Genomic DNA, 20,861 nt, shown 5'->3' with positions numbered 1-20,861 from the left:
TTACATGATCAAGACATGTCTTTTTTACGTTCAATACATTTTTTCTGACAGGTGCAAATTGGGACATACAGACATGTCAAAATGATGCTCAGGAGACACAGAAACAGCTTTTGCAATGATCTGAATAAACTTGCTGATCTTTCTTCTCACAATAGAGTAGGTTTTTCATTTTGATTCAGAAACCCCTCACCTCCAAGTCTTGAATTAATAACTTGACATTCATAAAAGAGACTTCTAAGGGTTCACAAAGTTTCTTATGGGCTTCCGTTGCAAAAGCAGACAGGGTAACAACACAGTCTGTGTATTCCTTCTTCATTCTGTCCATCTCATCAGCTTGAGCATACTGTTAAGGAAAGGGAGGTGGGAACATGGTGAAAGCCATTCAGCTGCGACCACTGGAACCACAACTTTCACTTTCACGTATTTTCTGGAATTGTTATCTGGTAAGAAAGACTCTAATCCTTGATTCTCATTTTAGATAAATTTGAAGTAAGTCAAATTAGTTTGAAAGAAAAAAAGAAACTAGCACAAAAATGAAGAAATATGATTTGAAACAAGAGTCATTACATATAAGTAGGTGCCATATGTCAACATAATCCTTAATCAAACTAATGCATTTCTGTAATGTTCCTCCATTATACGTGGAAAAGAGTGAATAATCAACCATAAAACACACCAGTTTTAAACATATCTATGCTTTGCCTTAATAAACCCATGCTCTAAAAATAGAATTCTCTCTAAACAGACTACTTATCACATTTGTAACACATACACGTTTGAGGTGTATATAGATTTGAAAGACATACTTGCTTGACTTCCATAAACAACTCCCTCCACCGCCCATTTAGCAACAGTAATTGCTGCTTCAGGTCACGGGAAACCATCTCATCACAGGTTTCAATTAGAAAATTGCCAGCATCATTCATGGCAGTATGCTGCTGAATCCAATGAGGTAAATTTCGAAAAAAATCCTAAACAATAAAGAATGCACAATATCGTAAACCATAAACCAAATATCAATGACTGATATGAAAGTGACTAAAGTAGGAAAAATATTTTTGTTTTAATGTTCATGTGAATTTTAAGATAGATCATAAATCTCTTTAAAATACATACTTTTGATTAAAAAAAGTTTCAGAATGTGAGCTAGAGATACTGTCTTTTTTATAAGAACATTTGTGCCATATCATTTGCTGAAGACAAAACAAAACATGATGACCACTTTCTGTTATTTCTATTTTACAGATTAAAAAGCTGAATTTCTGTAAGTGTAAGAGACCTGTGCATAACCTTCAGGCTAGTAAATACCAGTGCTAGAGTCATATAAAAGCACAATATATTTGGGAATTATATAGCTTCCTTTTTTATTTGTATAAATGTATGGGGTACAAGTGCAATTTCGTTACACGCATAGATCGTGTGGTGGTAAAGTTGGGGCTTTTATTCCTTTTTAAAGAAAGACTAGCTTTCTTTAATAATTTCTTTTGACCTGTTACTTTTGATTTTAAATTTCAATGCAGTACATTAAGATAATTAGCAATCATGGAGATAAACCATCAAAGAAAAAAATTTTGAATTAGATATCTGAGTCAGGAGCACTTAGTACAATAACACACTTTCTTGTTTATTTAAGGGCTCCCTCTTGGCAATGAAACAGTTTCCAATTCATTTTAAATAAACCGTATGTGTGCACGTGCACACACGCAACACATATCACAGTGAAAAACAAGGATACCAAAGATAATTCAAAATCCATTTCATAAGCCATGTGTGGGAGGACTTCCTACATATATAAATAGATGAGAACACTTCTGTTTCTGGTGGTTATATTTCTTTGGATTAAATTAACACAATGACATCTACTAGGGTACTGCTAGTCTAATCAGAAAAGCCAAAATCGGTAAGGGTACACGGTTATTGCCTCCCTCAGCTACACAAGAATAGTTGATCTACATGAAATATAGAATGGTAAAACATTTAAAAGTGATACATCTACTTGCCCAAACAATAATAGATGAACCAATCTTGGATGGCATGTGGTAATTCTAATGCATGCATTTTTAGTATCACTTACATATAAATTGATTTTCCATGTAAAAATGCCAGGCTTCCATTAGGAAGTATATAAGCAGAAATCAGTCCATTTCATGTGATATTTACATATAAGTGACATTAACAAAAAACAGTACCTCTCACAGGCACACACACATACACACTTATAACTGGCCAAAAAAGAAATCACTCCTACCCAGAATAAGACCCTTGCTTAAGGGTTGATAAAATCCAAAACAGAATATCTAACGAGATACAAATGTCATGGTCCAGCTGTTCAACTGGTGTACGCTCCCACATAGATTCAGTAGTATGTGCTTCAGCACTATGTGAAAACAAACCAAAGTTGTTTTCATCCTCTCTTAAATCAGAAAATCCATGAAGGCTGGGGCCCTGGTCACTCCCCTTTATAGGCAGAGTTCAGTGTAATAATATACTGCCCTCTCCTTTGCTGCTGCCTGTTGGATTTACTCAACCCTCCATCAGCTTCTATTAAGCAGTGTATTTATTGGTCTATTGCTAACCTGAAAGTGCAACTTTTCAGGCAAAGTCAAAATTCTTGAGTAACACTTGTAAATATATGAGACCTCCTAGTGAGCTATGCTGTAAAAGTCTCTCATTTTGACATATAGCAAATGTCTTTTCTTTTCGCATGAACCAATCTTACCTTTTTGGCAATTTCTGATTGATTGAGCATTTTTTCAGCATCCTCTAGCCAGGCTTGCAGACTAGCCACTGTATTGCCATAGCGATCCCAGTTAGAGATCACTTCTTCCAGCATGCTCCTCACACTCCTAACTTCTACTGAGAGATTCCTCCACTGAGCAGTGGTTTCATTCATGAATTTCATCACATTCTCAGCTTCTTCCACTGAAACAGATAAAACCAATTATAACTCTTATCTTATATTTTAAATCCTCCACACCTTTTTTTCTATGGTCTTATACACTGGTGTGCAATAGTATCCATCACAAATGCCAGAGGTCATTTCCAACAAATAATTTGACAGACATAATTACAAATTGAAAACAAATGTAGTTTACAAATTGTATCTTTGCACTGATTTACTTGATTGTTAATACTCAACTTATTCTATGTTTTTGCCTTTAATCCTTAGATGCAATTTAGAAAATGAAAGCTTATTTTGTTCTCTCTTAGAGAACACACACACACACACACACACACACACACACACACACACACACAGCGAGAGAGAGAGAGAGAGAGAGAGAGAGAGAGAGAGAGAAAGAGAGAACGACTATGCAGGTTAAGCATTGTACAAAGCCAAAGGAACTGAATTCAGTATGTGTTCTCCTGGCCAATGGCGAGGTCACACAAAAATTCCACGGAGAGAAAGAATGATCTGATCAGATAGAAACCTGCAGGCTGTAAATTCTACTGAAGTCTATGTTGCAGCAAATTATGTAGTATGTTTTACCTGAACCATCTGCTTTGACATACATCTCAGCTGTCTGTTTCAAGATCTGGTATGTCACTTCATATTGTTCAAAGAACTTGCTATTTTCTATAAAAGACTAGAAAAGGAGGAATGATTAGAAGATAACAAACATTAGGCTCATATGGAATGCCAAAGTCAATTTGCTTCAGTATAACTATAATCATAGTTTACCCAAATTTGTTAATGTCACTCTTTCTGAAAATATAAAATTAATTCCACTGTTACAAATTATTTGTTTGAGAATGAAGTCAGACAACAATATTCTAATTAATTCACTATTTAGCCTTATATCTTCTTATTACAATCCAGTTGGGAAAAGAATAATTTAAGTAAACAAGCAAGTCATTATTTGATCAAAAGTGGAAAATTATACCTAATGTTTGAGATACTGTGTAAGAAATCGAAGAAATAATTCTGAACACATAAACTGATTCCACATTTTTTATTCTAACCCAGTTCAGGACTAAGAAAACATTCTATTTCTTCACCAACCAAGGGTTTGCTTTTTGAAGAGGCAGAAATGTCTCCAGAGAACTTGGGTCTAACATTTAGAAAACACTAAATTTAGAAGAACATTTTAAAGTGTCCCACTGTGTTTCAGCTGTGGAATTCTCTTGCTCTTTGAACATTAATCCTGGTGAATGACTGCTCTGAGGAACTCCAGATTATAAATAAATCACACAGTGCACAAATACTTTCCGTAAAATAAAAGTAAGTAGAAAATTGGAAATAATTACATATTCTATCCACGCTATCAATGGTGTCACATTTCAATGACCTATTATAGAAAAATTGCAGTAAGACATGTTTACATATCTATCTGTAATTTATATATATATATATATTAGAATCACTACTGGCAGGTGAACACTATAAAATTGAGAACATACAAAAAAGTCCTTAGGTAAATTTTATTATTGTTCACTTTTAGAAATATAAAATAATGCCTGTTTCAAAGATTATTCTTACTTCTCAAAAGTATTTCTACTTTTCTAATTTTCTAATTTCTAATTTTCATTAATGCAATTATAGTTAACAGCATATCACCAAAGGCTCTTTAATTTCTTGCAATAGTGTAATGAGTTCCTATGATTTGAATCTATTAAAATACTTGATAAATGTCACTGTCATAAATACAAAATTAGCCTTCAAAAACCAGCTGAATTCTTGTATAGCATGCTGATGAATGCTTCATATAGAGATGCAAGATACTTGTGTGCAGAGGAAACATTATTCATATAGCAATTTCATACAAATATCTGGATTTTTATTGATAAATGTTTATCAGGTTTTGAGATAACATTTTAAAATTGTATCTATAACATATTTCATATCATTTTATGTTTATAAAGCATTTACTTACGAATTAACTATTCTTCAGGGATAAAGTGAATAGAGAAAGCTGTGAGCTGGAATGAGAGGTTCCAGGATGAATACTACATTCAATAACTTTAATTGGCTTTATTTTATTTGTTTGAGAATGAAGTCAGACAACAATATTCTAATTAATTCACTATTTAGCCTTATATCTTCTTATTACAATCCAGGTGGGAAAAGAATAATTTACTAGAATTTAAATTTTGAATAATTTAACTAAACAAGCAAGTCATTATTTGATCAAAAGTAGAAAATTATACCTAATGTTTGAGATACTGTGTAAGAAATCGAAGAAATAATTATATTTGGCAAAGTTTAAAAAAAAGTCTGCATTTAGTATTGGTGCAAATTTCAAGAAGCTAATAGCAAAACAATTGTTCTAAGTGTCGAAGAAATGGGAAATAGTGCCTGTGGTGCACAGGAAGACTTAAATATGCTTTTGCTAGAGAAGTTTACAAAATAATTAAAAATGAGCAAGTGAGAAAATCTTATTTCCAATTTAATTTTAGTCCACAAGGCAGGAAAGAGGGGAGAATGTTTTCAGAAAGAAAGTTTTATAAATGCTGTAGACACTCATTAATATATTTTGAACTTGGCTATTAGGAAGACTGGATGATTAATTTTAAAGAAAGATACCTATTTTTTTATTTTAAATTTGTATTGGTCCATTTAATTTGGTCCTTCTTTTTCTGAATGTGGAGTAAATGCATTCAGCAATATGGATTATTTTGTCTATCGAACCACTTTAGCAGATCTGCTAAATCTCCATTTTACTGTAAACTATTTAGACACACCTGTCAGAAAAATGCAAAAGTAAATACAAATGCATATTTAAAATAATAATAACAAGATTCATTTATTTCTTTCAAAATAAGGTTGAAACTTGGATCCCAAGTTCAACAAATAAGCCATTTTAGTCAGGGGACTTTTGAAGTTGATGGTGCTTCAAGAAAAGTAAGTGGCATGCTTATTTTTGGTATTTAACTTTAGTGTTAGTGACTGCATTTCTACTTTCACAAGATGAGTATAAATATAATAAATATGAAGCTCATCAATTTCCCTTGAATGAAACTATGCCAGATAATTCAAGATATTTAAAATTAACATTGAGGAGAGGTTTATCAAGACTATTTACATTAAAATATAATTATGAATAATAAAATGAATATTCATATTTTGCTGCATTCACACAGTCCACAATTCAAGAACTCTTTTTTTTTTTCTTTCATGTGAAAGATTGAAATATTAGCTTCTTTTTTCCATAGTGAAATGGAAGCACATATTTTGGTCATTGTCAACAATTCTGACAGCAAGGACTAAAGGAGTTACCTTTTGATTTGCATAACAGCATGCAATCACTTACCGATGGCACGCGGCCTAGATTAATGACGGCAAGTATTTGTGAAGTATTTTCCAAGAATTCTTTAAGCACTCAGTGGCTGCATATCTGAGCCAGGATGTACATTCTCTTTCTCTAACACTTAAGAAAAAAAGTATTCTTTCTTTTTTGCAGGATGGATAAGTCTGAGTTGAGAATTATGACTAAGGAAAATATAATTATGGAAACGTTACGGCCTGAATATTACTTTGGTTATTACATGATGTAGCAGCATGTGGCTTACTATAACACTTTTTTTTTTTTTTTTTGAAATAGGGTCTCACTCAGTAGCTCAGGCTGAAGTGCAGTAGCAAGATCATAGCTCACTGCAGCCATGAACTCCAGGGCTCAAGCCATCCTCCGCCTCAGCCTCCTGAGTGGTTGAAACTACAGACGGACACCATGATACCAGGCTAAATTTTTAAAATTTGGTGTAGAGACAGAGTCTCACTATATTTCCCGGGCTGGTCTCAAACTCCTGGCCTCAAGTGACTCTTCAACCTAAGCCCCCCAAAGTGCTAGGACTACAGGTGTGTGTAAGCTATAACACTCTAAAAGGATAAGACAGGTTTTATGAGGTATTAACATAGAATAAAAACAGTATATGTCAGTCTTTGTTCCCTAGAAAAATTCCTACCATTTTATTATTATTATCATCATCATCATTCTTAAACATTTGGGAAAGGCTAAGTTTTCTAGAAATTAAGTTATTCCCAGACACATGGGTACTCAGTAGCTAAACCATGACCAAACACATTTCTAGTGGCTGGTATCTACACTTCATCATTTCCCCACCACTACAACCATGCTGCCTCATACATAAATAACAGCAACTATCAGGCTTTGATGGTGCACTTACAGGTACGTAAGTGTAAAATATTGTCAGATATGGACCAATATTAAATCAAACTGATATTTATGTGAATTGCATTATTTAGATCACTAAGGCGTAAGATATCATATCAATGATTTGGTCTTTTAAGTTAAAAATATTTGTTTTTACTATTTTTTTAGATTGTGATAGCACTTAAGCTCAAGGGTTTTTGATTTGGAAAGATATGGATTCAATTTCTGATTCCACAATTTAGCACCTGGAGCATGTGCCGCCAGGAGCAAGTGACTCGAGCCTATGAAACCTCAGTGCTTCTGCACTGGCTCCTTGGTATCTAAAACAGTGTGAAACTCCCAGCCTGTAGGGCTGTCACTGAGATGAAGGATGATGCATGTAAAACACTTGGCACGTGGGAAATGCTCCATACTCCACAGTTATCAAAACTATTAAACAAAATTACCTTAAAACCCTTCACAGAAAAGAAACAGAGTCATAAGTAGGTATTTTTCAGTAGCAGACGAGACTACTAGGAAATGTTCATTAAAGCATGCTACGTATGTATGTAGGATAATCAGCAATTTTATGAATAGTTGTGAAAGTTACAAAGCAGTTTCGAATTAGCAGTTGAGTGAACTTGTCTTTAACTTTATGAAGTAGGCAGGGAGTACTAATGTTTTTATCATTAATAATAATTCCTTATTCACATACCATTTGAGAAAATCAAAGAGAATTATTAACATCATTGTGTTGGAACATTAATCTGGTGGAATAGTTTTATTAGCTGTTTAAATCTGATTGGCTGTTCTGAAATATCCAGAACAAAGACTGTATCTGGTATAAATAGCTACCGGGCAGAGAGGGTATCATTTGGCAGGACTAAATCTGAAAATATACATGCATTTGTATTTCATATTTGAAGAACTAATGTAATTGCTTGAAGTTAAAAATCAAGTTTTTTCATAACTTTCCAGAATAGCTAAAAATGAATTAAGGAACATAACAGACTTTGCATTTTGGAACAAATGTTTCCTAGACAATTTTAGTAAATCTAGGGAAAGATTTTACTGTAAAGCAGTTAAATTATTTTTTTTCTCAACTATATGTTGTTCACTCATCACAGAAAATGAAATTAAAGTGTAGCAAAATAGATCACAGTTGTAAGATGCTTCAGTGAAAAATATGGTTTCAATAAGTATTTCAAGCAGAACATGTTATAGAGTCACTGTGACTAATCAAGTTATAAATGGGTTTACATTTTTAAAGTTCATTGATTTATCATAGAATTTGTGTTTAAACATAAATGAAATAGTACAAGACTAAGATACTCTATGAACATTAATTTTATGAGCAAATTCGCATTGAAAATTAATTTGTAGGAGGGGCATGTGTAATTAACTAAGAAATAACCTGTCTTTAGTAACTATAATACACTAATTACATGTAAGTGAAAACTGCTAGTTACAGAGCAAATGAATTCTTTCATCAGTGCAGGTCTATGATTCTAGTAAACATAGAATTATCTATATTGATAGCCCAAAATATGAGATAATCTTTAAAAGTTAAGTTGGTACAGAGATTCATAGACAAAATGTTACTCTTCCTGGGTGCACACAAGGGGCAATGAAGCTCAGGGAATGATGATAAAAAAAGACACAGTGGACACAATCTAAAAAAATAGATAGTTCCCATTTGGACACTTGAGAATGGTTCTAAACTAGTCATAGTTGAATTTTAAAAGACAGGTAGTTAATCTTTAAGTATTTTAATGTAGTTGAAATGGTGACCTCCAATAAAAAATGTGGGTATGCAATACAAAAACTTTTTTAAAAAATCAATAAAGCCAGTCAGAATGGTCCCATATTATTAATGCAGCAGAGCATTAAACTTAACTGAACTAGGGGATTTTAAATAATCAAATTCCAAAGAAATAGGTTTAGATTTCAGATAATTCTGAAAAACTCATAAACTTACATCTAACCCATTTAACACATAGCTATCATTATGTTTAAATTCAAGATTAAAGTAACAGCATCAAAGAAACTGAACTGTGTTGCTAAATCCATGGCTCATCGGAATTCTGTCAAAGCACCGGGGACTCACCACGTAGTTTTGTAGAAGCTGCTCCACTGAGTCTCTCCTCCCGTACTTAATGATCCAAGACTTCAGCTTTGACTCTGCAAGAACCAGCAGTGAGAGCAGACGGTACTTTAATTCTAAAAATTCCATTTTCATTAGGTGTAGCTCCGATGTGGAGGAAACAAAATGAAACCTAGAAATAAAACAGGGAGAATTTAGAGAATGTAACTAATAGTAACAGAACCGATGCTTACTTAACCTGTTACATGTCAGCCTTAAATAGAATGCAGCCACAAGCTCTTCTAACTCTGGCTGATCATTTTCTGGAGATCTGATTCCTTTTCTAGCTCTGGATTTAAAAGCAAAACATGAATGATTGAAGTCTTCGATTTAGTTCTTTCCCCTGCCAACACATCTCTCATCTGTTTCTTTTATAAGCTGTTTTTGCAATATTACATAATGTTCCTTACAGTACTGAACAAAAATACAGCCTCTGAAGAAACCATTTCTGTGATTTCCATGCTGTGGATAAATTCAGGTTCACTCTTTTCAGTTAATAATACATTAGAATGGTGGCATTCTTAGCAAGTCTTATGGGAGCCCACTTTCTATTTACCAAAGGCAAGCATCTCTGTTAAAAAAAAAAATCATGAAAACAGAAAAAAGAAATGTAAAAAACATCCACCTAGCGTTTTAAAAAGAGACTTCATTTAAATGCAGATATTCTCTTACCTCTCGGCCATGTCCTCTAATTGATCAGGTGGCACTGGAATCCCGTTAACAGACCTGGTCCGGTAGATTTCATGGAATGCTCTTTTGTGGGCATCTGTGTTTTGAAGCAGATCCTAAGATACAGTTTTAAAAAAATGAAAAATGAAAAACATGTTTCACAGAGGGCTAAGAAGCATAATTTCCAGCCTGCACCGATGAGTCAATGTATTCAACAATTTGATCCTGCTGCCACATTCAGAGGCAGCTTGGTGCCTGTCAAAGGCTCTTACCTTCAACAGGAGCTGGGTGCTTGTACTTAAAACACTATGCTGGAACTGCATCTAATAATTATGCATCTTTTAAACACACATGACACTTGCACAGCAATGCATTCAGACGTTTTAAAGGCACATGATCCCATGGAAAATGTAATTACTGCTATGAAATGATTTTAGTATTTTTCGCCTTTCTTGATTTTGGATATGTTGGTTTTTAAAAGCTTAAAACTAAGCATGACGAATTGAAACCTTTACCGGCAAAAGAGATTAGGCTTTCTACTGTTATTTTATTTTGAATGCATGCACACTATTATAAAGTGATATTTGCTTGCCATCTAAAGTAAGTCAATCATATTACAATATATTTTGAAATACCCTTTTGAATAGAAAATTTCAAACAAGTGCAGGGAATACCCCATAGGTAACACAGTGGGAAGATTAAATGTGATGTTAATAAATATTCATTATAGACTGCATAGAACTCCACAGGTTTGATTCATTTATTCAGGTTAATTTGAATCTGCTTTGATTTGTTTGCTGTGTTTTTCATCACTTACAAACTAATTTCTAAACAGACATACATGTATTTTACACTCCCTCACTCATTTCTCACATAGAAGCAAAGAAGGAGTTAGGTGAAGGGAGATTCATGCCTTAATTTCTAGAGCTTAGTTTGTGTCCTGATGGCAGAATAAATACAGTACTTAACAATGCATCACTCATTGAAAAAGTAAGACATTAGACCACCAAAATAATACATTAAAATTAATATTTTTATCTCATACCAAAATTTAGTGGATTAATTAGAGAAATTAGTAGCAAAACCAGCTTAAAATCAAGAGACACACTTGACTATGGAGCAAGTGAAGACTTTTCTATAATAAATCAAAATGTTAAGGTTTGCATATGATTGTCCACATATGACATTTTAACACGGTAGAAAAACCTTAGGGCCAATTTCAATCCTGATATATTTTGCTATGATCACATTTTGACCTGCTTCGATTCTGTAGGTAAGCGCAGAGATACTCACAAGTCATGCATTTTAAGGATCACTGTGGTGAGTCTTCTGAAAAGACCCTATCCTCCACACATTTGCTTCCCATGGCCTCAAGGGAGGGTACTATGTGAAGCCAAGAACTCATTATGGGAGGGCAGGGAACAAGCAGGTGTTCTTAGAGCAACTATTGATGACGAGTGTTCTAGCCATGCTCTAACTCCTTTATCACATGCAGACACATTGCTGTAGCTTGCGGTTGCGCTGAAACTTTCCCAAGTGACTGCAGGGCACACTTGGAGTTATCACCCCAGCTAGCTCTGATCTGTGACAGTTTTAAAATATCTACTATGTTGAAAAAGTCTTTACAAGCTACCCAAACAAAAGCATTTTCACACATATGATAAAAGAACTTCTTAGGCCGGGCACGGTGGCTCATGCCTGTAATCCCAGCACTTTGGGAGGCAGAGGCTGGTGGATCATGAGATCAGGAGTTCAAAATCAGCCTAGGCCAACATGGTGAAATCCTGTCTCTACAAAAGATACAAAAATTAGCCAGGCATGGTGGCGTGCACCTGTAGTCCCAGCTACTTGGGAGTCTGAGGCAGGAGAATTGCTTGAACCTGGGAGGTGGAGGCTGCAGTGAGCCAAGATCACACCATTGCACTCCAGCCTGGGCAACAGGGCAAGGCTCCGTCTCAAAAAATAAAAATAAAAAAGGACTTCGTCAGTTGGCATGATGTCACTGATTCCTCTGAAAGGCCTTCTCACAATAAAGCAGCTAGATGCTGGGCAAAATATATGATTTTAATTCACCTTGCTGGGTACATAGGAAGTAAGTGAAATATTTTAGGTTCCCCATTCTCAGTAAAACATGACCCAAAAATTAGATCACAGATCTGTAGGCAAAAAACAAATAGAAAAATCTAGATTGTCCTGGACAAATAGCTACACCATTGCTGAGAGAGATTGAGTCTTAGAATGTGAACAGGGTGAGGACACTGAAACGAGATCCCCTCCATTTAGTCAGAAACCTCAATGAGGGCTAACATGACCAGGTTATTAGCAAATGCAAATACAATAGGAGGAAAGCAGAGATTACCAACCACAGGAAACAAGCCACCATGAGTGAGAACCAGCAGAAACAACAAACTTATCATGCTAGAAAAATGTCAATAATTTAATACTTGACAACAATGTGTAAGATAAAAAGGAGAGTGGTTTGGTTAAAGTATTCATAATTCCTTATATTGATTAAGAGGAGGTTTAGATATTGATTAACTTTCAATTTTGTAAAGTATCTATGGTCAAATTTCGAGGGCAATCATACTGTACAACCAGAGTTTATAACTTTCATGAGAGTAGAAATAAAACCATGGAATAAGAAAAATGAGTAAGGAGACAAAAACAAAACCTCCTCAATCAACTTATAAATAGCAAGAAAGTAGAAAAGAAGAAAAAGTAGAACAATTAGAAAGCAAAGACTCAGATGCCAGAAACAAATTCAAGTATATCAATAATAATAAATAAATGTGAATAAAGTAGAAATTTACTAGTTAAAAGATAATCAGATTGGACAAACAAACAAAATAGAACTATCTTCTTTTTACAAAAGATACACCTAATCATTAAGAACATGGGTAGGTTAAAATTAATAAAATGGAGCACATGTCAGGCAAATACTAAGAGAAATCTGATATAAATGTATTAATATCAGACAAAATGGATTTCAGAACAGAAGCATTATAAGTACAGACACTCCTTGACTCACGATGGGGTTGTGTCCCAATAAAAGTCATTGTAAGTTGAAAATATTCTAAGTCAAAAATGTATTTAATACACCTAAACCAACCAAACATTATAGCTCAGCTTCACCGACATTAAATGTGCTCAGAACACTCACATTAGCCTACAATTTGGCAAAATTATCTAGCATAAAGCCGAATTTTATAATAAAACGTTTAATACCTCACTTAAGAATATCATATCACATGTCACTGCTGAATGTATATTGCTTTTGCACCATTGTAAAGTCAAAATTGTAAGTTGAATCACTATAAGTTGGAAACCATCTAATTAATTGCATAAAGATTAAACTTTCAACTTACTAGAAGGCATATTATTCCTGAACTTGAACATGCCCATTAAACTTCAAAATATATACAGCAAAAACTGATGGAACTGTAAGGAGAACCTGAACCATCAACATCACTGTGGGGTTTATCAACATGCCTCTCTAAATGAGATAGAGCAAAGGAAGCAAGTGTTACAGCAGGTTGTTGGGTAAAGAAGGGAAAAGGCTGCAGGAATGGTCTTTATAAGAACTTGTGGTGTTTTGATAATGGAAGCCAGCTAGGAATTTTGAGCAGGTTGGTGGAATTATCTCAGCTGCATTTTAAGGATCACTGTGGCGATTCTTCTGAAAATACCCTATCCTCCATACGTTTGCTTCCCATGGCTTCTAAGATAACACTGTAGCTGGATTTCCTCCAACTTCACTGGTTGCTCCTTCTCAGACTTTTACTGGCTTTTCTACTCTTCAATCTCTTAATACTGGATTCCCTCCAAGATCAGACCTTGGTCCCTTTCTCTTCTCTGTATATACTTCTTTATTTAATTTCTCCAGTCTCAGAGCTTTAAACATCCCTCTAGATGCGAATGACTCTGATTTTTTATCTCCAGGCTATACTTCTTTCCTGAGCTCTCTTACCTATTGCCTACTCCACATGTCCTCTTGGATGAGAAAAAGACTCAACATGCCCCAAACTGAATTCCTTAGCTTTCCTCCCAAAGTCACTTCATTGTCTCCTATTCTTAACTGATAGAAACTCTGTTTTTTCACTTGCACAGCCCCAAATCATAGTGTCATTTATGACTCTTGTTCTTTCATAGTATGTATCTAATGCTGAAAATTGTTCTGCCCTCAAAATGTATTCAGAATCTGTCCATTTCTCACCATCTCTACAGCTACTTCCTTTGTTCAAGGCACTCAAACTGGATGATTGAAACGGTACCCTGGCTTCTGGTCTCCATTCCTAACCCAGTCTATTCTCACACAGCAGCCATATCATGAAAATACTGTCATTCCTTTGGGGGAAAAAAATGGGGCTGGGTGCTGTGGCTCATGCATGTAATTCCAGAACTTTAGGAGGGTGGGCAGATTGCTTGAGCCCAGGCGTTTGAGACCAGCCTGGGCAACACAGTGAAACCCTATCTCTCCAAAAAAATACAAAAATTAGTCAGGTGTGGTGGCCCATGCCTGAAGTCCTACCTACTCAGGAGGCTAAGGTGGAAGGATCACTGGATCCTGGGAGGCAGAGGCTGCAGTGAGCCATGACCACACCACTACACTCCCACCTGGGCAACAGAGCCAGACCCTATCTCAAAAAAAAAAAAAAAAAAAAAAAAAAAAAACAGAAAGAAAGAGAGAGAGAAAGAAGAAAGCAAGCAGAAAAGAAAATGGATGAAAAAAGAAGGTTAGAACATTGTAGAGCAAATGCCGAAGTGTGATTAAGGAAAGTGAAGCGGTTCAAAGAAACAATATTGGGGAAAATATACAGGCACAGAAAATACCACAAAATATATAAAACAGTATTTTGAACTATTTTGTGCCAATAATTCTGAACTTAGTCAAATGCACACATTTTTAGAAAGTATGCATTATCAATATTGATCCAATCACAATTTTGAGAGCCTGAATATGGGGAGACAACAGTGAAAAAAATCAACAATTCCCACTTTCATAGAGTTGACATTATAGTGCAGAAAATCAAGCAAAAGATAAGATAAATGATTAAAACAGGTAACAGTTGAGGTGATGATAAATGCTAAAGAGAAACATCAAATGGGAAAGGAGAAGGGGAGTTTGAGGGAAGTTGCAATTTCAAAAGAGGTGTCCAGAAAAGGGTTGACGAAGAGGGGATCTTTTAGTAAAGGCCTTACAGAGATGAAGAATGTAACAGGAATATCAGTAAGAGGATGTTTCAGACTGAGGGATGAGAACATTCCAGAAGGATGGCAAAGTTAAAGACCTCAAGGTAGGGAATGTGCTTGCCTATTTGATGTCATCTTTTCAATGAGGCTTCACTGACAACCCTATTTAAAATTGCAACGACACCTAATTTCCCCTGTCCTTTTACTTTCTAACCTAAATTTACTTATTTTTTATGTTTATTACTTTTATCTGCCTCCTCTCCCTAGAAGGTAAGTGATCTAAGGGAAGGGATTTTTGTCTGTTTTGCTTACAGATGTATCACAAATGCCTAAAACACTGCTTTGCACACTGAGAAAGCTCAACAGATATTTGCTGAAAGAATAGGGAAGACCAGAGAGGTACAGCCAGGGGAGTAAGAAGGAAATTACAAGTGGCACAATCATAGCTCACCCACTGCAGCCTTTAACTGCTGGGCTCACGCGATTCTCCTGCCTCAGCCTCCTGAGTAGCTGGGACTACAGGCATACAGCACTATGCCTGACTAATTTTTTATTTTTTTATTTTTTGTAAAGACAGAGTCTCGCTTGGTTGACCAGGTTGGTCTCAAACTTCTGGCTTCATGTGCTTCTCCTGCCTTGGCTTCTCAACATGTTGGAATTACAAGTATGAGCCGCCATGCCCTAAAGAAAGTCTTTCAAGGGTAAAGGGATAACTAAGGGAAATGTTTGTGACAGGTGAGGTAAGAAGACTGAGAACTGGCCGTTGGGTGAGGAATGAGGCAAAGTCTGGTAAATGTGGCATGGTAGATGGCAAGAGAAAAGCTTGATTGGAATGGTTTTTAGAAAGAATGAGAGAAGGGAATATAGAAAGAAGAAAGAGAACAGAGCCAACTCTCTCAAAGAGCTTTGCTGTAAAAGGAAGGAAGAAAATTGGACAGTAGCTGGAAGGGGAAGTGGGGCTAAGAAAAAGACTTTTTAAGATGAGTTAATGGCAGCATATTTGTATGTGGATGAGAAAACTCCAACAAAGAAAGAAAGAGGAAAAATATAGAAGGGAGGAAGGACAGGAATTACCTTTTGGAGAGAGGGTGGGATCTAATGTACACATAGAGAGGTTGGCCTCGGCCCAGAGCACAGATGGTTCACCCATAGTAACAGAAGTGAAGAGCGTGTATTTGGGCACAGATGTAAGTAGGTGGGTTGATGTGGCCATGGGAGCTGGTGGAAATTCTTTTCTGATTGCTTCTATTTTCTCAAAGAAAAAGGAAGTAATGTCATCAGCTAAGAGTGAGGATGGGGAGGAGGTGTGGAAGGTTTGAAGAGACAAGATATGAAATAGTTGTCCCAGAAATGAAGAGGGAATGGAGTCGGGAAATGCCTTCTGATTGCCAGGCACCATTCTCTTGGGTTAGTCATCAAGTCTGGGGGTGTGTTTTTCTCTAGCCACAGTCAGCTACATGTGTGTGGGCATGAACTAGGCAGAGAGCTGGCTTTCACCGGCATCGTGTTTTTACCAGGACAGTAAAACAAAGTGAAATGTGGACAAGGCAAGCAAGGATGTGGACGAGTGGGGCTTTTACATTGCATTTAAGCAGAGCACAAAGGGAGCTGGTAAAGAGAACAGGATGCAGTGAAAAGATGGTAGGGTAACAGATTATAGGGCACAGAGGAGATGAAGCCTTGTCTGACTGGAGAGGAAGGTACTTGACAAAGAGCTTGTGGAGGGGTCTCATTTACTGGTGATGAGCACTCTAGGCTATGACTGTGGAATGAGTGGCTAGGGTTGGGTGTCGGACAGGATCCTGGGGGAAGAGGAAGTCAAGAACCTGAGAGGTCACGATATTGGGAGGATCATCTCTGGGTTATTGAAGTTATTAAGAATTATGGCATGCATTGTCATCCAGGAAATAAAATCTTCAAGAAAGGAGGGAAAGTGACCTAGGTAGGGTTGGTAACTGCAGTAAGGATGTGTAGCAGGTGGCACAGCCTGATGGCTACTTTCACGATTCCTTATGACTGAAAGTCTTACTTTGCCAAATCAATGCTAAGAATACTAAATTAGTCAGTATAATCACTTTACAAGTATGATAAGCAATAGCTTTGTGGTCACATTTTAAGCCTAGTGCTGAAGACAACCTGGATCATCAGTTATGTGACCTTGGGCAAGTCACTTAACCTCTCTCTGCCTACAGTTTCCTCATCAGCAAAAGAGGATAATAATACCTATCTCACATCCGTCATGTTAAGTGTTTGGTAAAAATCAAATACTTAGGACTAAAATATGGTTAAGTCCTCCATAATAGTTAGCTGTGGTTATTGTTATTTTTATAGATAACTGAACATTAGGGTAACCAGAAAATAGAAGAGATAATACAGGTACACTATGTTTTGCAGAATAAATATGTTCTAATATATACATACATATATATGTTAATTTTTCAGAAATAGCAAAACAAAACCATTGGCAGAACCATTCACAAAGCGAACTCTTGGAAACACACATTTAAAAATTGATCTGAATCCAACTTGCAAGCATTGCCTATGCATTAAGTGTTGAAAATTGTGTTGTTTTTTAAAAAGTTGTGAAGAATGAAAAAACCCAAGCATTGCAACTTTGATAGCCTGTTCAAGTTTTCTTGACAAAAATCAGAATTACTTTTTAGACCAAGATGGGAAGACAATATTCCCAAACATTTTGGTCATGCATCAGTGAGTCCTAAATTGTGATTTTCCCAATTTATTGCATCTCCAAGTCAGCCCAATATACCAGCATAGAGGTGTTACATCAAATCGAGGGACTGAGTTAGTGCCATTGAGGAAACTTATAATTTTTAGTTGTTTTAATGAGTCAAACTTGGCCAAGCGTGGTGGCTCACACCTGTAATCCCAGCACTTTGGGAGGCTGAGGCAGGCGGATCACTTAAGGTCAGGAGCTCAAGGCCAGGCTGGTCAACATGGTGAAACCCCATCTCTACTAAAAATACAAATATTAGCCAGGCGTGGTATCAGGTGCCTGAAATCCCAGCTACATGGGAGGCGGAGGCAGGAGAATCACTTGAACCTGGGAGGCAGAGGTTGCAGTGAGCTGAGATCGCACCATTGCACTCCAGCCTGAGAGCAAAAAAGCGAGTCTCCATTTCAACAATAATAATAATAATAATAATTCAAACTTTCACCCTCAAAGCTTAGCTTATTATAGTCTCCTAATATATATTTTTCGATAAATGAGAATTGATTTTAAAATCGACAATTTAATTGTTTTATGAGCTGGTTTAAGTACCCATGTCCAGGCCTAGCAAAAGTTCCTACCTCAATAAAAAGATCATTCTAATATTCACCTTGAACCTGGCCTGATCCCCACCTACCTCTGCTTTTACCTTTGTCTCTTTGTTACATTCCTTGGTTTTCTCTTTAGCCTAGTCCTTTCTGGGTTTTTGTTTGTTTGTTTGCTTCAGATAACCATTTTCTCCAACTCCTGTCCCTCGAACTCTCCCTGACTCACTTCATTTCTGGTTTTTATGCCTTCTTCACTAGCCTTTGGCAGAGAGATTGTTCTAGCTGTATTCTTGGGGGCTGGCACAGGGTCTGTCTCTCTCTGTGTCTCTCAAGGGAGCTAGAAGGGCTCATGAAGGGCCTGAAATCATATAGCCATGGAAACATGCAGACAGCATGTACACTGGCCAACTTAGGACTCCCTCCCCGTGGGAGATGTTTCTACTGTTTATTGTGTGCCTTTAAACAATTTTTTTTTTTTTTTTTTTTTTGAGACGGAGTCTTGCTCTGTCACCCGGGCTGGAGTGCAGTGGCCGGATCTCAGCTCACTGCAAGCTCCGCCTCCTGGGTTTACGCCATTCTCCTGCCTCAGCCTCCCAAGTAGCTGGGACTACAGGCGCCCGCCACCTCGCCCGGCTAGTTTTTTTTTTTTTGTTTTTTTTTTGTATTTTTTTAGTAGAGACGGGGTTTCACCATGTTAGCCAGGATGGTCTCAATCTCCTGACCTCGTGATCCGCCCGTCTCGGCCTCCCAAGTGCTGGGATTACAGGCTTGAGCCACCGAGCCCAGCCTGAATTAATATTTTTATAAACTGTTATAATTAACTAGTAAATAGCAGTTACATTGTCAGGCATTTTCTCTATGGTGGGACACTGAAGTCAAAGTTAAGGGTATTATATAAAGAACAACTGTGTAGATGTTTCTCAGACCTCTAGATTGGAGGCACCACAAATGCCTGGACCTTGTCTGTGCCCCTCACCTGTTGCCCTGGAGCTGAAGACCTGCATGTAGTAGGAATATTTGCTACCATGCCTATTTGCTGAATTAATGTATTTAACTCCCAATTAATATACATTGTACATTTCATTTAAAATTCTAAAGTGACTTCTTTTGTATCAAATATTTACGTCAATTAAAATAGTTTCATATGTAGGTAACAGGTACACTAGACTCCTAATCGCCACCATTATGTAACATACTCACGTAACAAACATGCACATGTACCCCCTGAATCTAAAATTTAAAAATTAATAAATAAATGCCAGTTAAGGTAAAAAAAAAAAGTTTAAATTAAAAAGTTTTACATGAAAAAAATTATTATATGTTATATAAGCTTAATTGCTAATTTGTTAAAGATGTTATTATTTGTGTAATATTGTTTTCACACCTTCCTCCATTTTTAATATACTGGGGTGCTCTCAAAATTGACATGGCCCAGGTGTTTCTATGCTTTTGAGAAGCCTTAACCTGATTCAATCCCAGGAAAATTCTTGTGACTTGATCTCATACGAGGCCTGAACTCTGGGTCCCTTATGGCATAGCTGCCCCCACATTAGGGCACTAAGGCACAGACAAGCAGGCCCAGCTTTTATATGTGAGTATCTGCACAGATGAAGACCCCAAAGTCATGGCATCTGAGAAGTCAGATGACAGAGAGTTTAGTGTGTATGTTTGTCTGTGTTGCTGGTCGGGGGAGAAGAGGAGCTAAGAGATAATCAGCAACTTTAAAAGTGTCCGAAGGCACTGGGTATTGGAAAAGGCCAAGAAGAAATGGAGGCAGGACCCTGAATGACGGCCTCTGCAGACCATCAAACCTTGCTGTGGCCATCAGGTTCGATAAGTTTGTCTGAGGTTGAGTCTGTTGAGTTGAAACTGCCAAGATTGGTAATGGCATCGTATCTCTGTGTCTCTGTATCTCTAGCTCCAAAAGTAAAGCCCAGAGAGGCATAAAATAAAATCTGTCATAGATTTGCTTTATGATCTTGTCTGGATATAGAACAGTATATTTCCTTGGGGTAATTTTTTTTTAAATATCAATAATTTGGCAGAAAATATATAGGGGCTATATATTGCCCATGTGTAGTCAGGAGTAGAAATCTCTGTTTTTCACATATGCAGTAATACCCTACCACACTACAGAAAATGAAGTATACGCATTCAAATGCGTAAAATGCAAGATTGCGTTAATGCGATGTTAATGAAAAACAGCATTTTTAGTTAGGCCTGTAGTATCACAAAACACAAAGAGAAAGTATATTGGAAACTATACCATATACAACTGATCATATATTAAGTTTAAAATGTCCCAAATGACTAAGAGACCATCAAAGCTTAACCCCACCACTTCCTACAGCCTCCATTCCTTCTACCCCCACCCCACAGCACCAGGACATAAGAACTTTTGCCTGCCTTCCTTTGAGAATGGAGGCAGAAATGAGGTCTGGAGCCAATGGCCAGCCACATTATTATGTAAACGCATACCATCTATGCACTTA

The 20,861-nt window shown here is 36.5% G+C and overlaps 1 protein-coding gene across 1 annotated transcript in view; it reads right to left on the bottom strand.

Annotated features, from left to right (window-relative positions):
* The window catches only part of LOC108543340 (nesprin-1), a 259,529-nt gene that overhangs the window by 71,166 nt on the left and 167,502 nt on the right, over positions 1-20,861 (bottom strand). The window contains exons 13-18 of the mRNA XM_017893773.1: positions 9,907-10,019; positions 9,199-9,367; positions 3,491-3,587; positions 2,720-2,922; positions 807-971; positions 191-343 (exon numbers count right to left, since the gene is read on the bottom strand). Coding sequence (XP_017749262.1) covers positions 191-343; positions 807-971; positions 2,720-2,922; positions 3,491-3,587; positions 9,199-9,367; positions 9,907-10,019 — 900 coding nt within the window. The remainder of the gene's footprint in view (positions 1-190; positions 344-806; positions 972-2,719; positions 2,923-3,490; positions 3,588-9,198; positions 9,368-9,906; positions 10,020-20,861) is intronic.

The sequence above is a fragment of the Rhinopithecus bieti genome, unplaced genomic scaffold, assembly GCF_001698545.2.
Source record: "Rhinopithecus bieti isolate Rb0 unplaced genomic scaffold, ASM169854v2 scaffold_24952, whole genome shotgun sequence".
In the NCBI taxonomy this organism is placed as follows: Eukaryota; Metazoa; Chordata; class Mammalia; order Primates; family Cercopithecidae; genus Rhinopithecus; species Rhinopithecus bieti.
The sequence above is the reverse complement of the archived record's forward strand: the minus strand, read 5'-3'. Positions and strand labels throughout refer to the sequence as shown.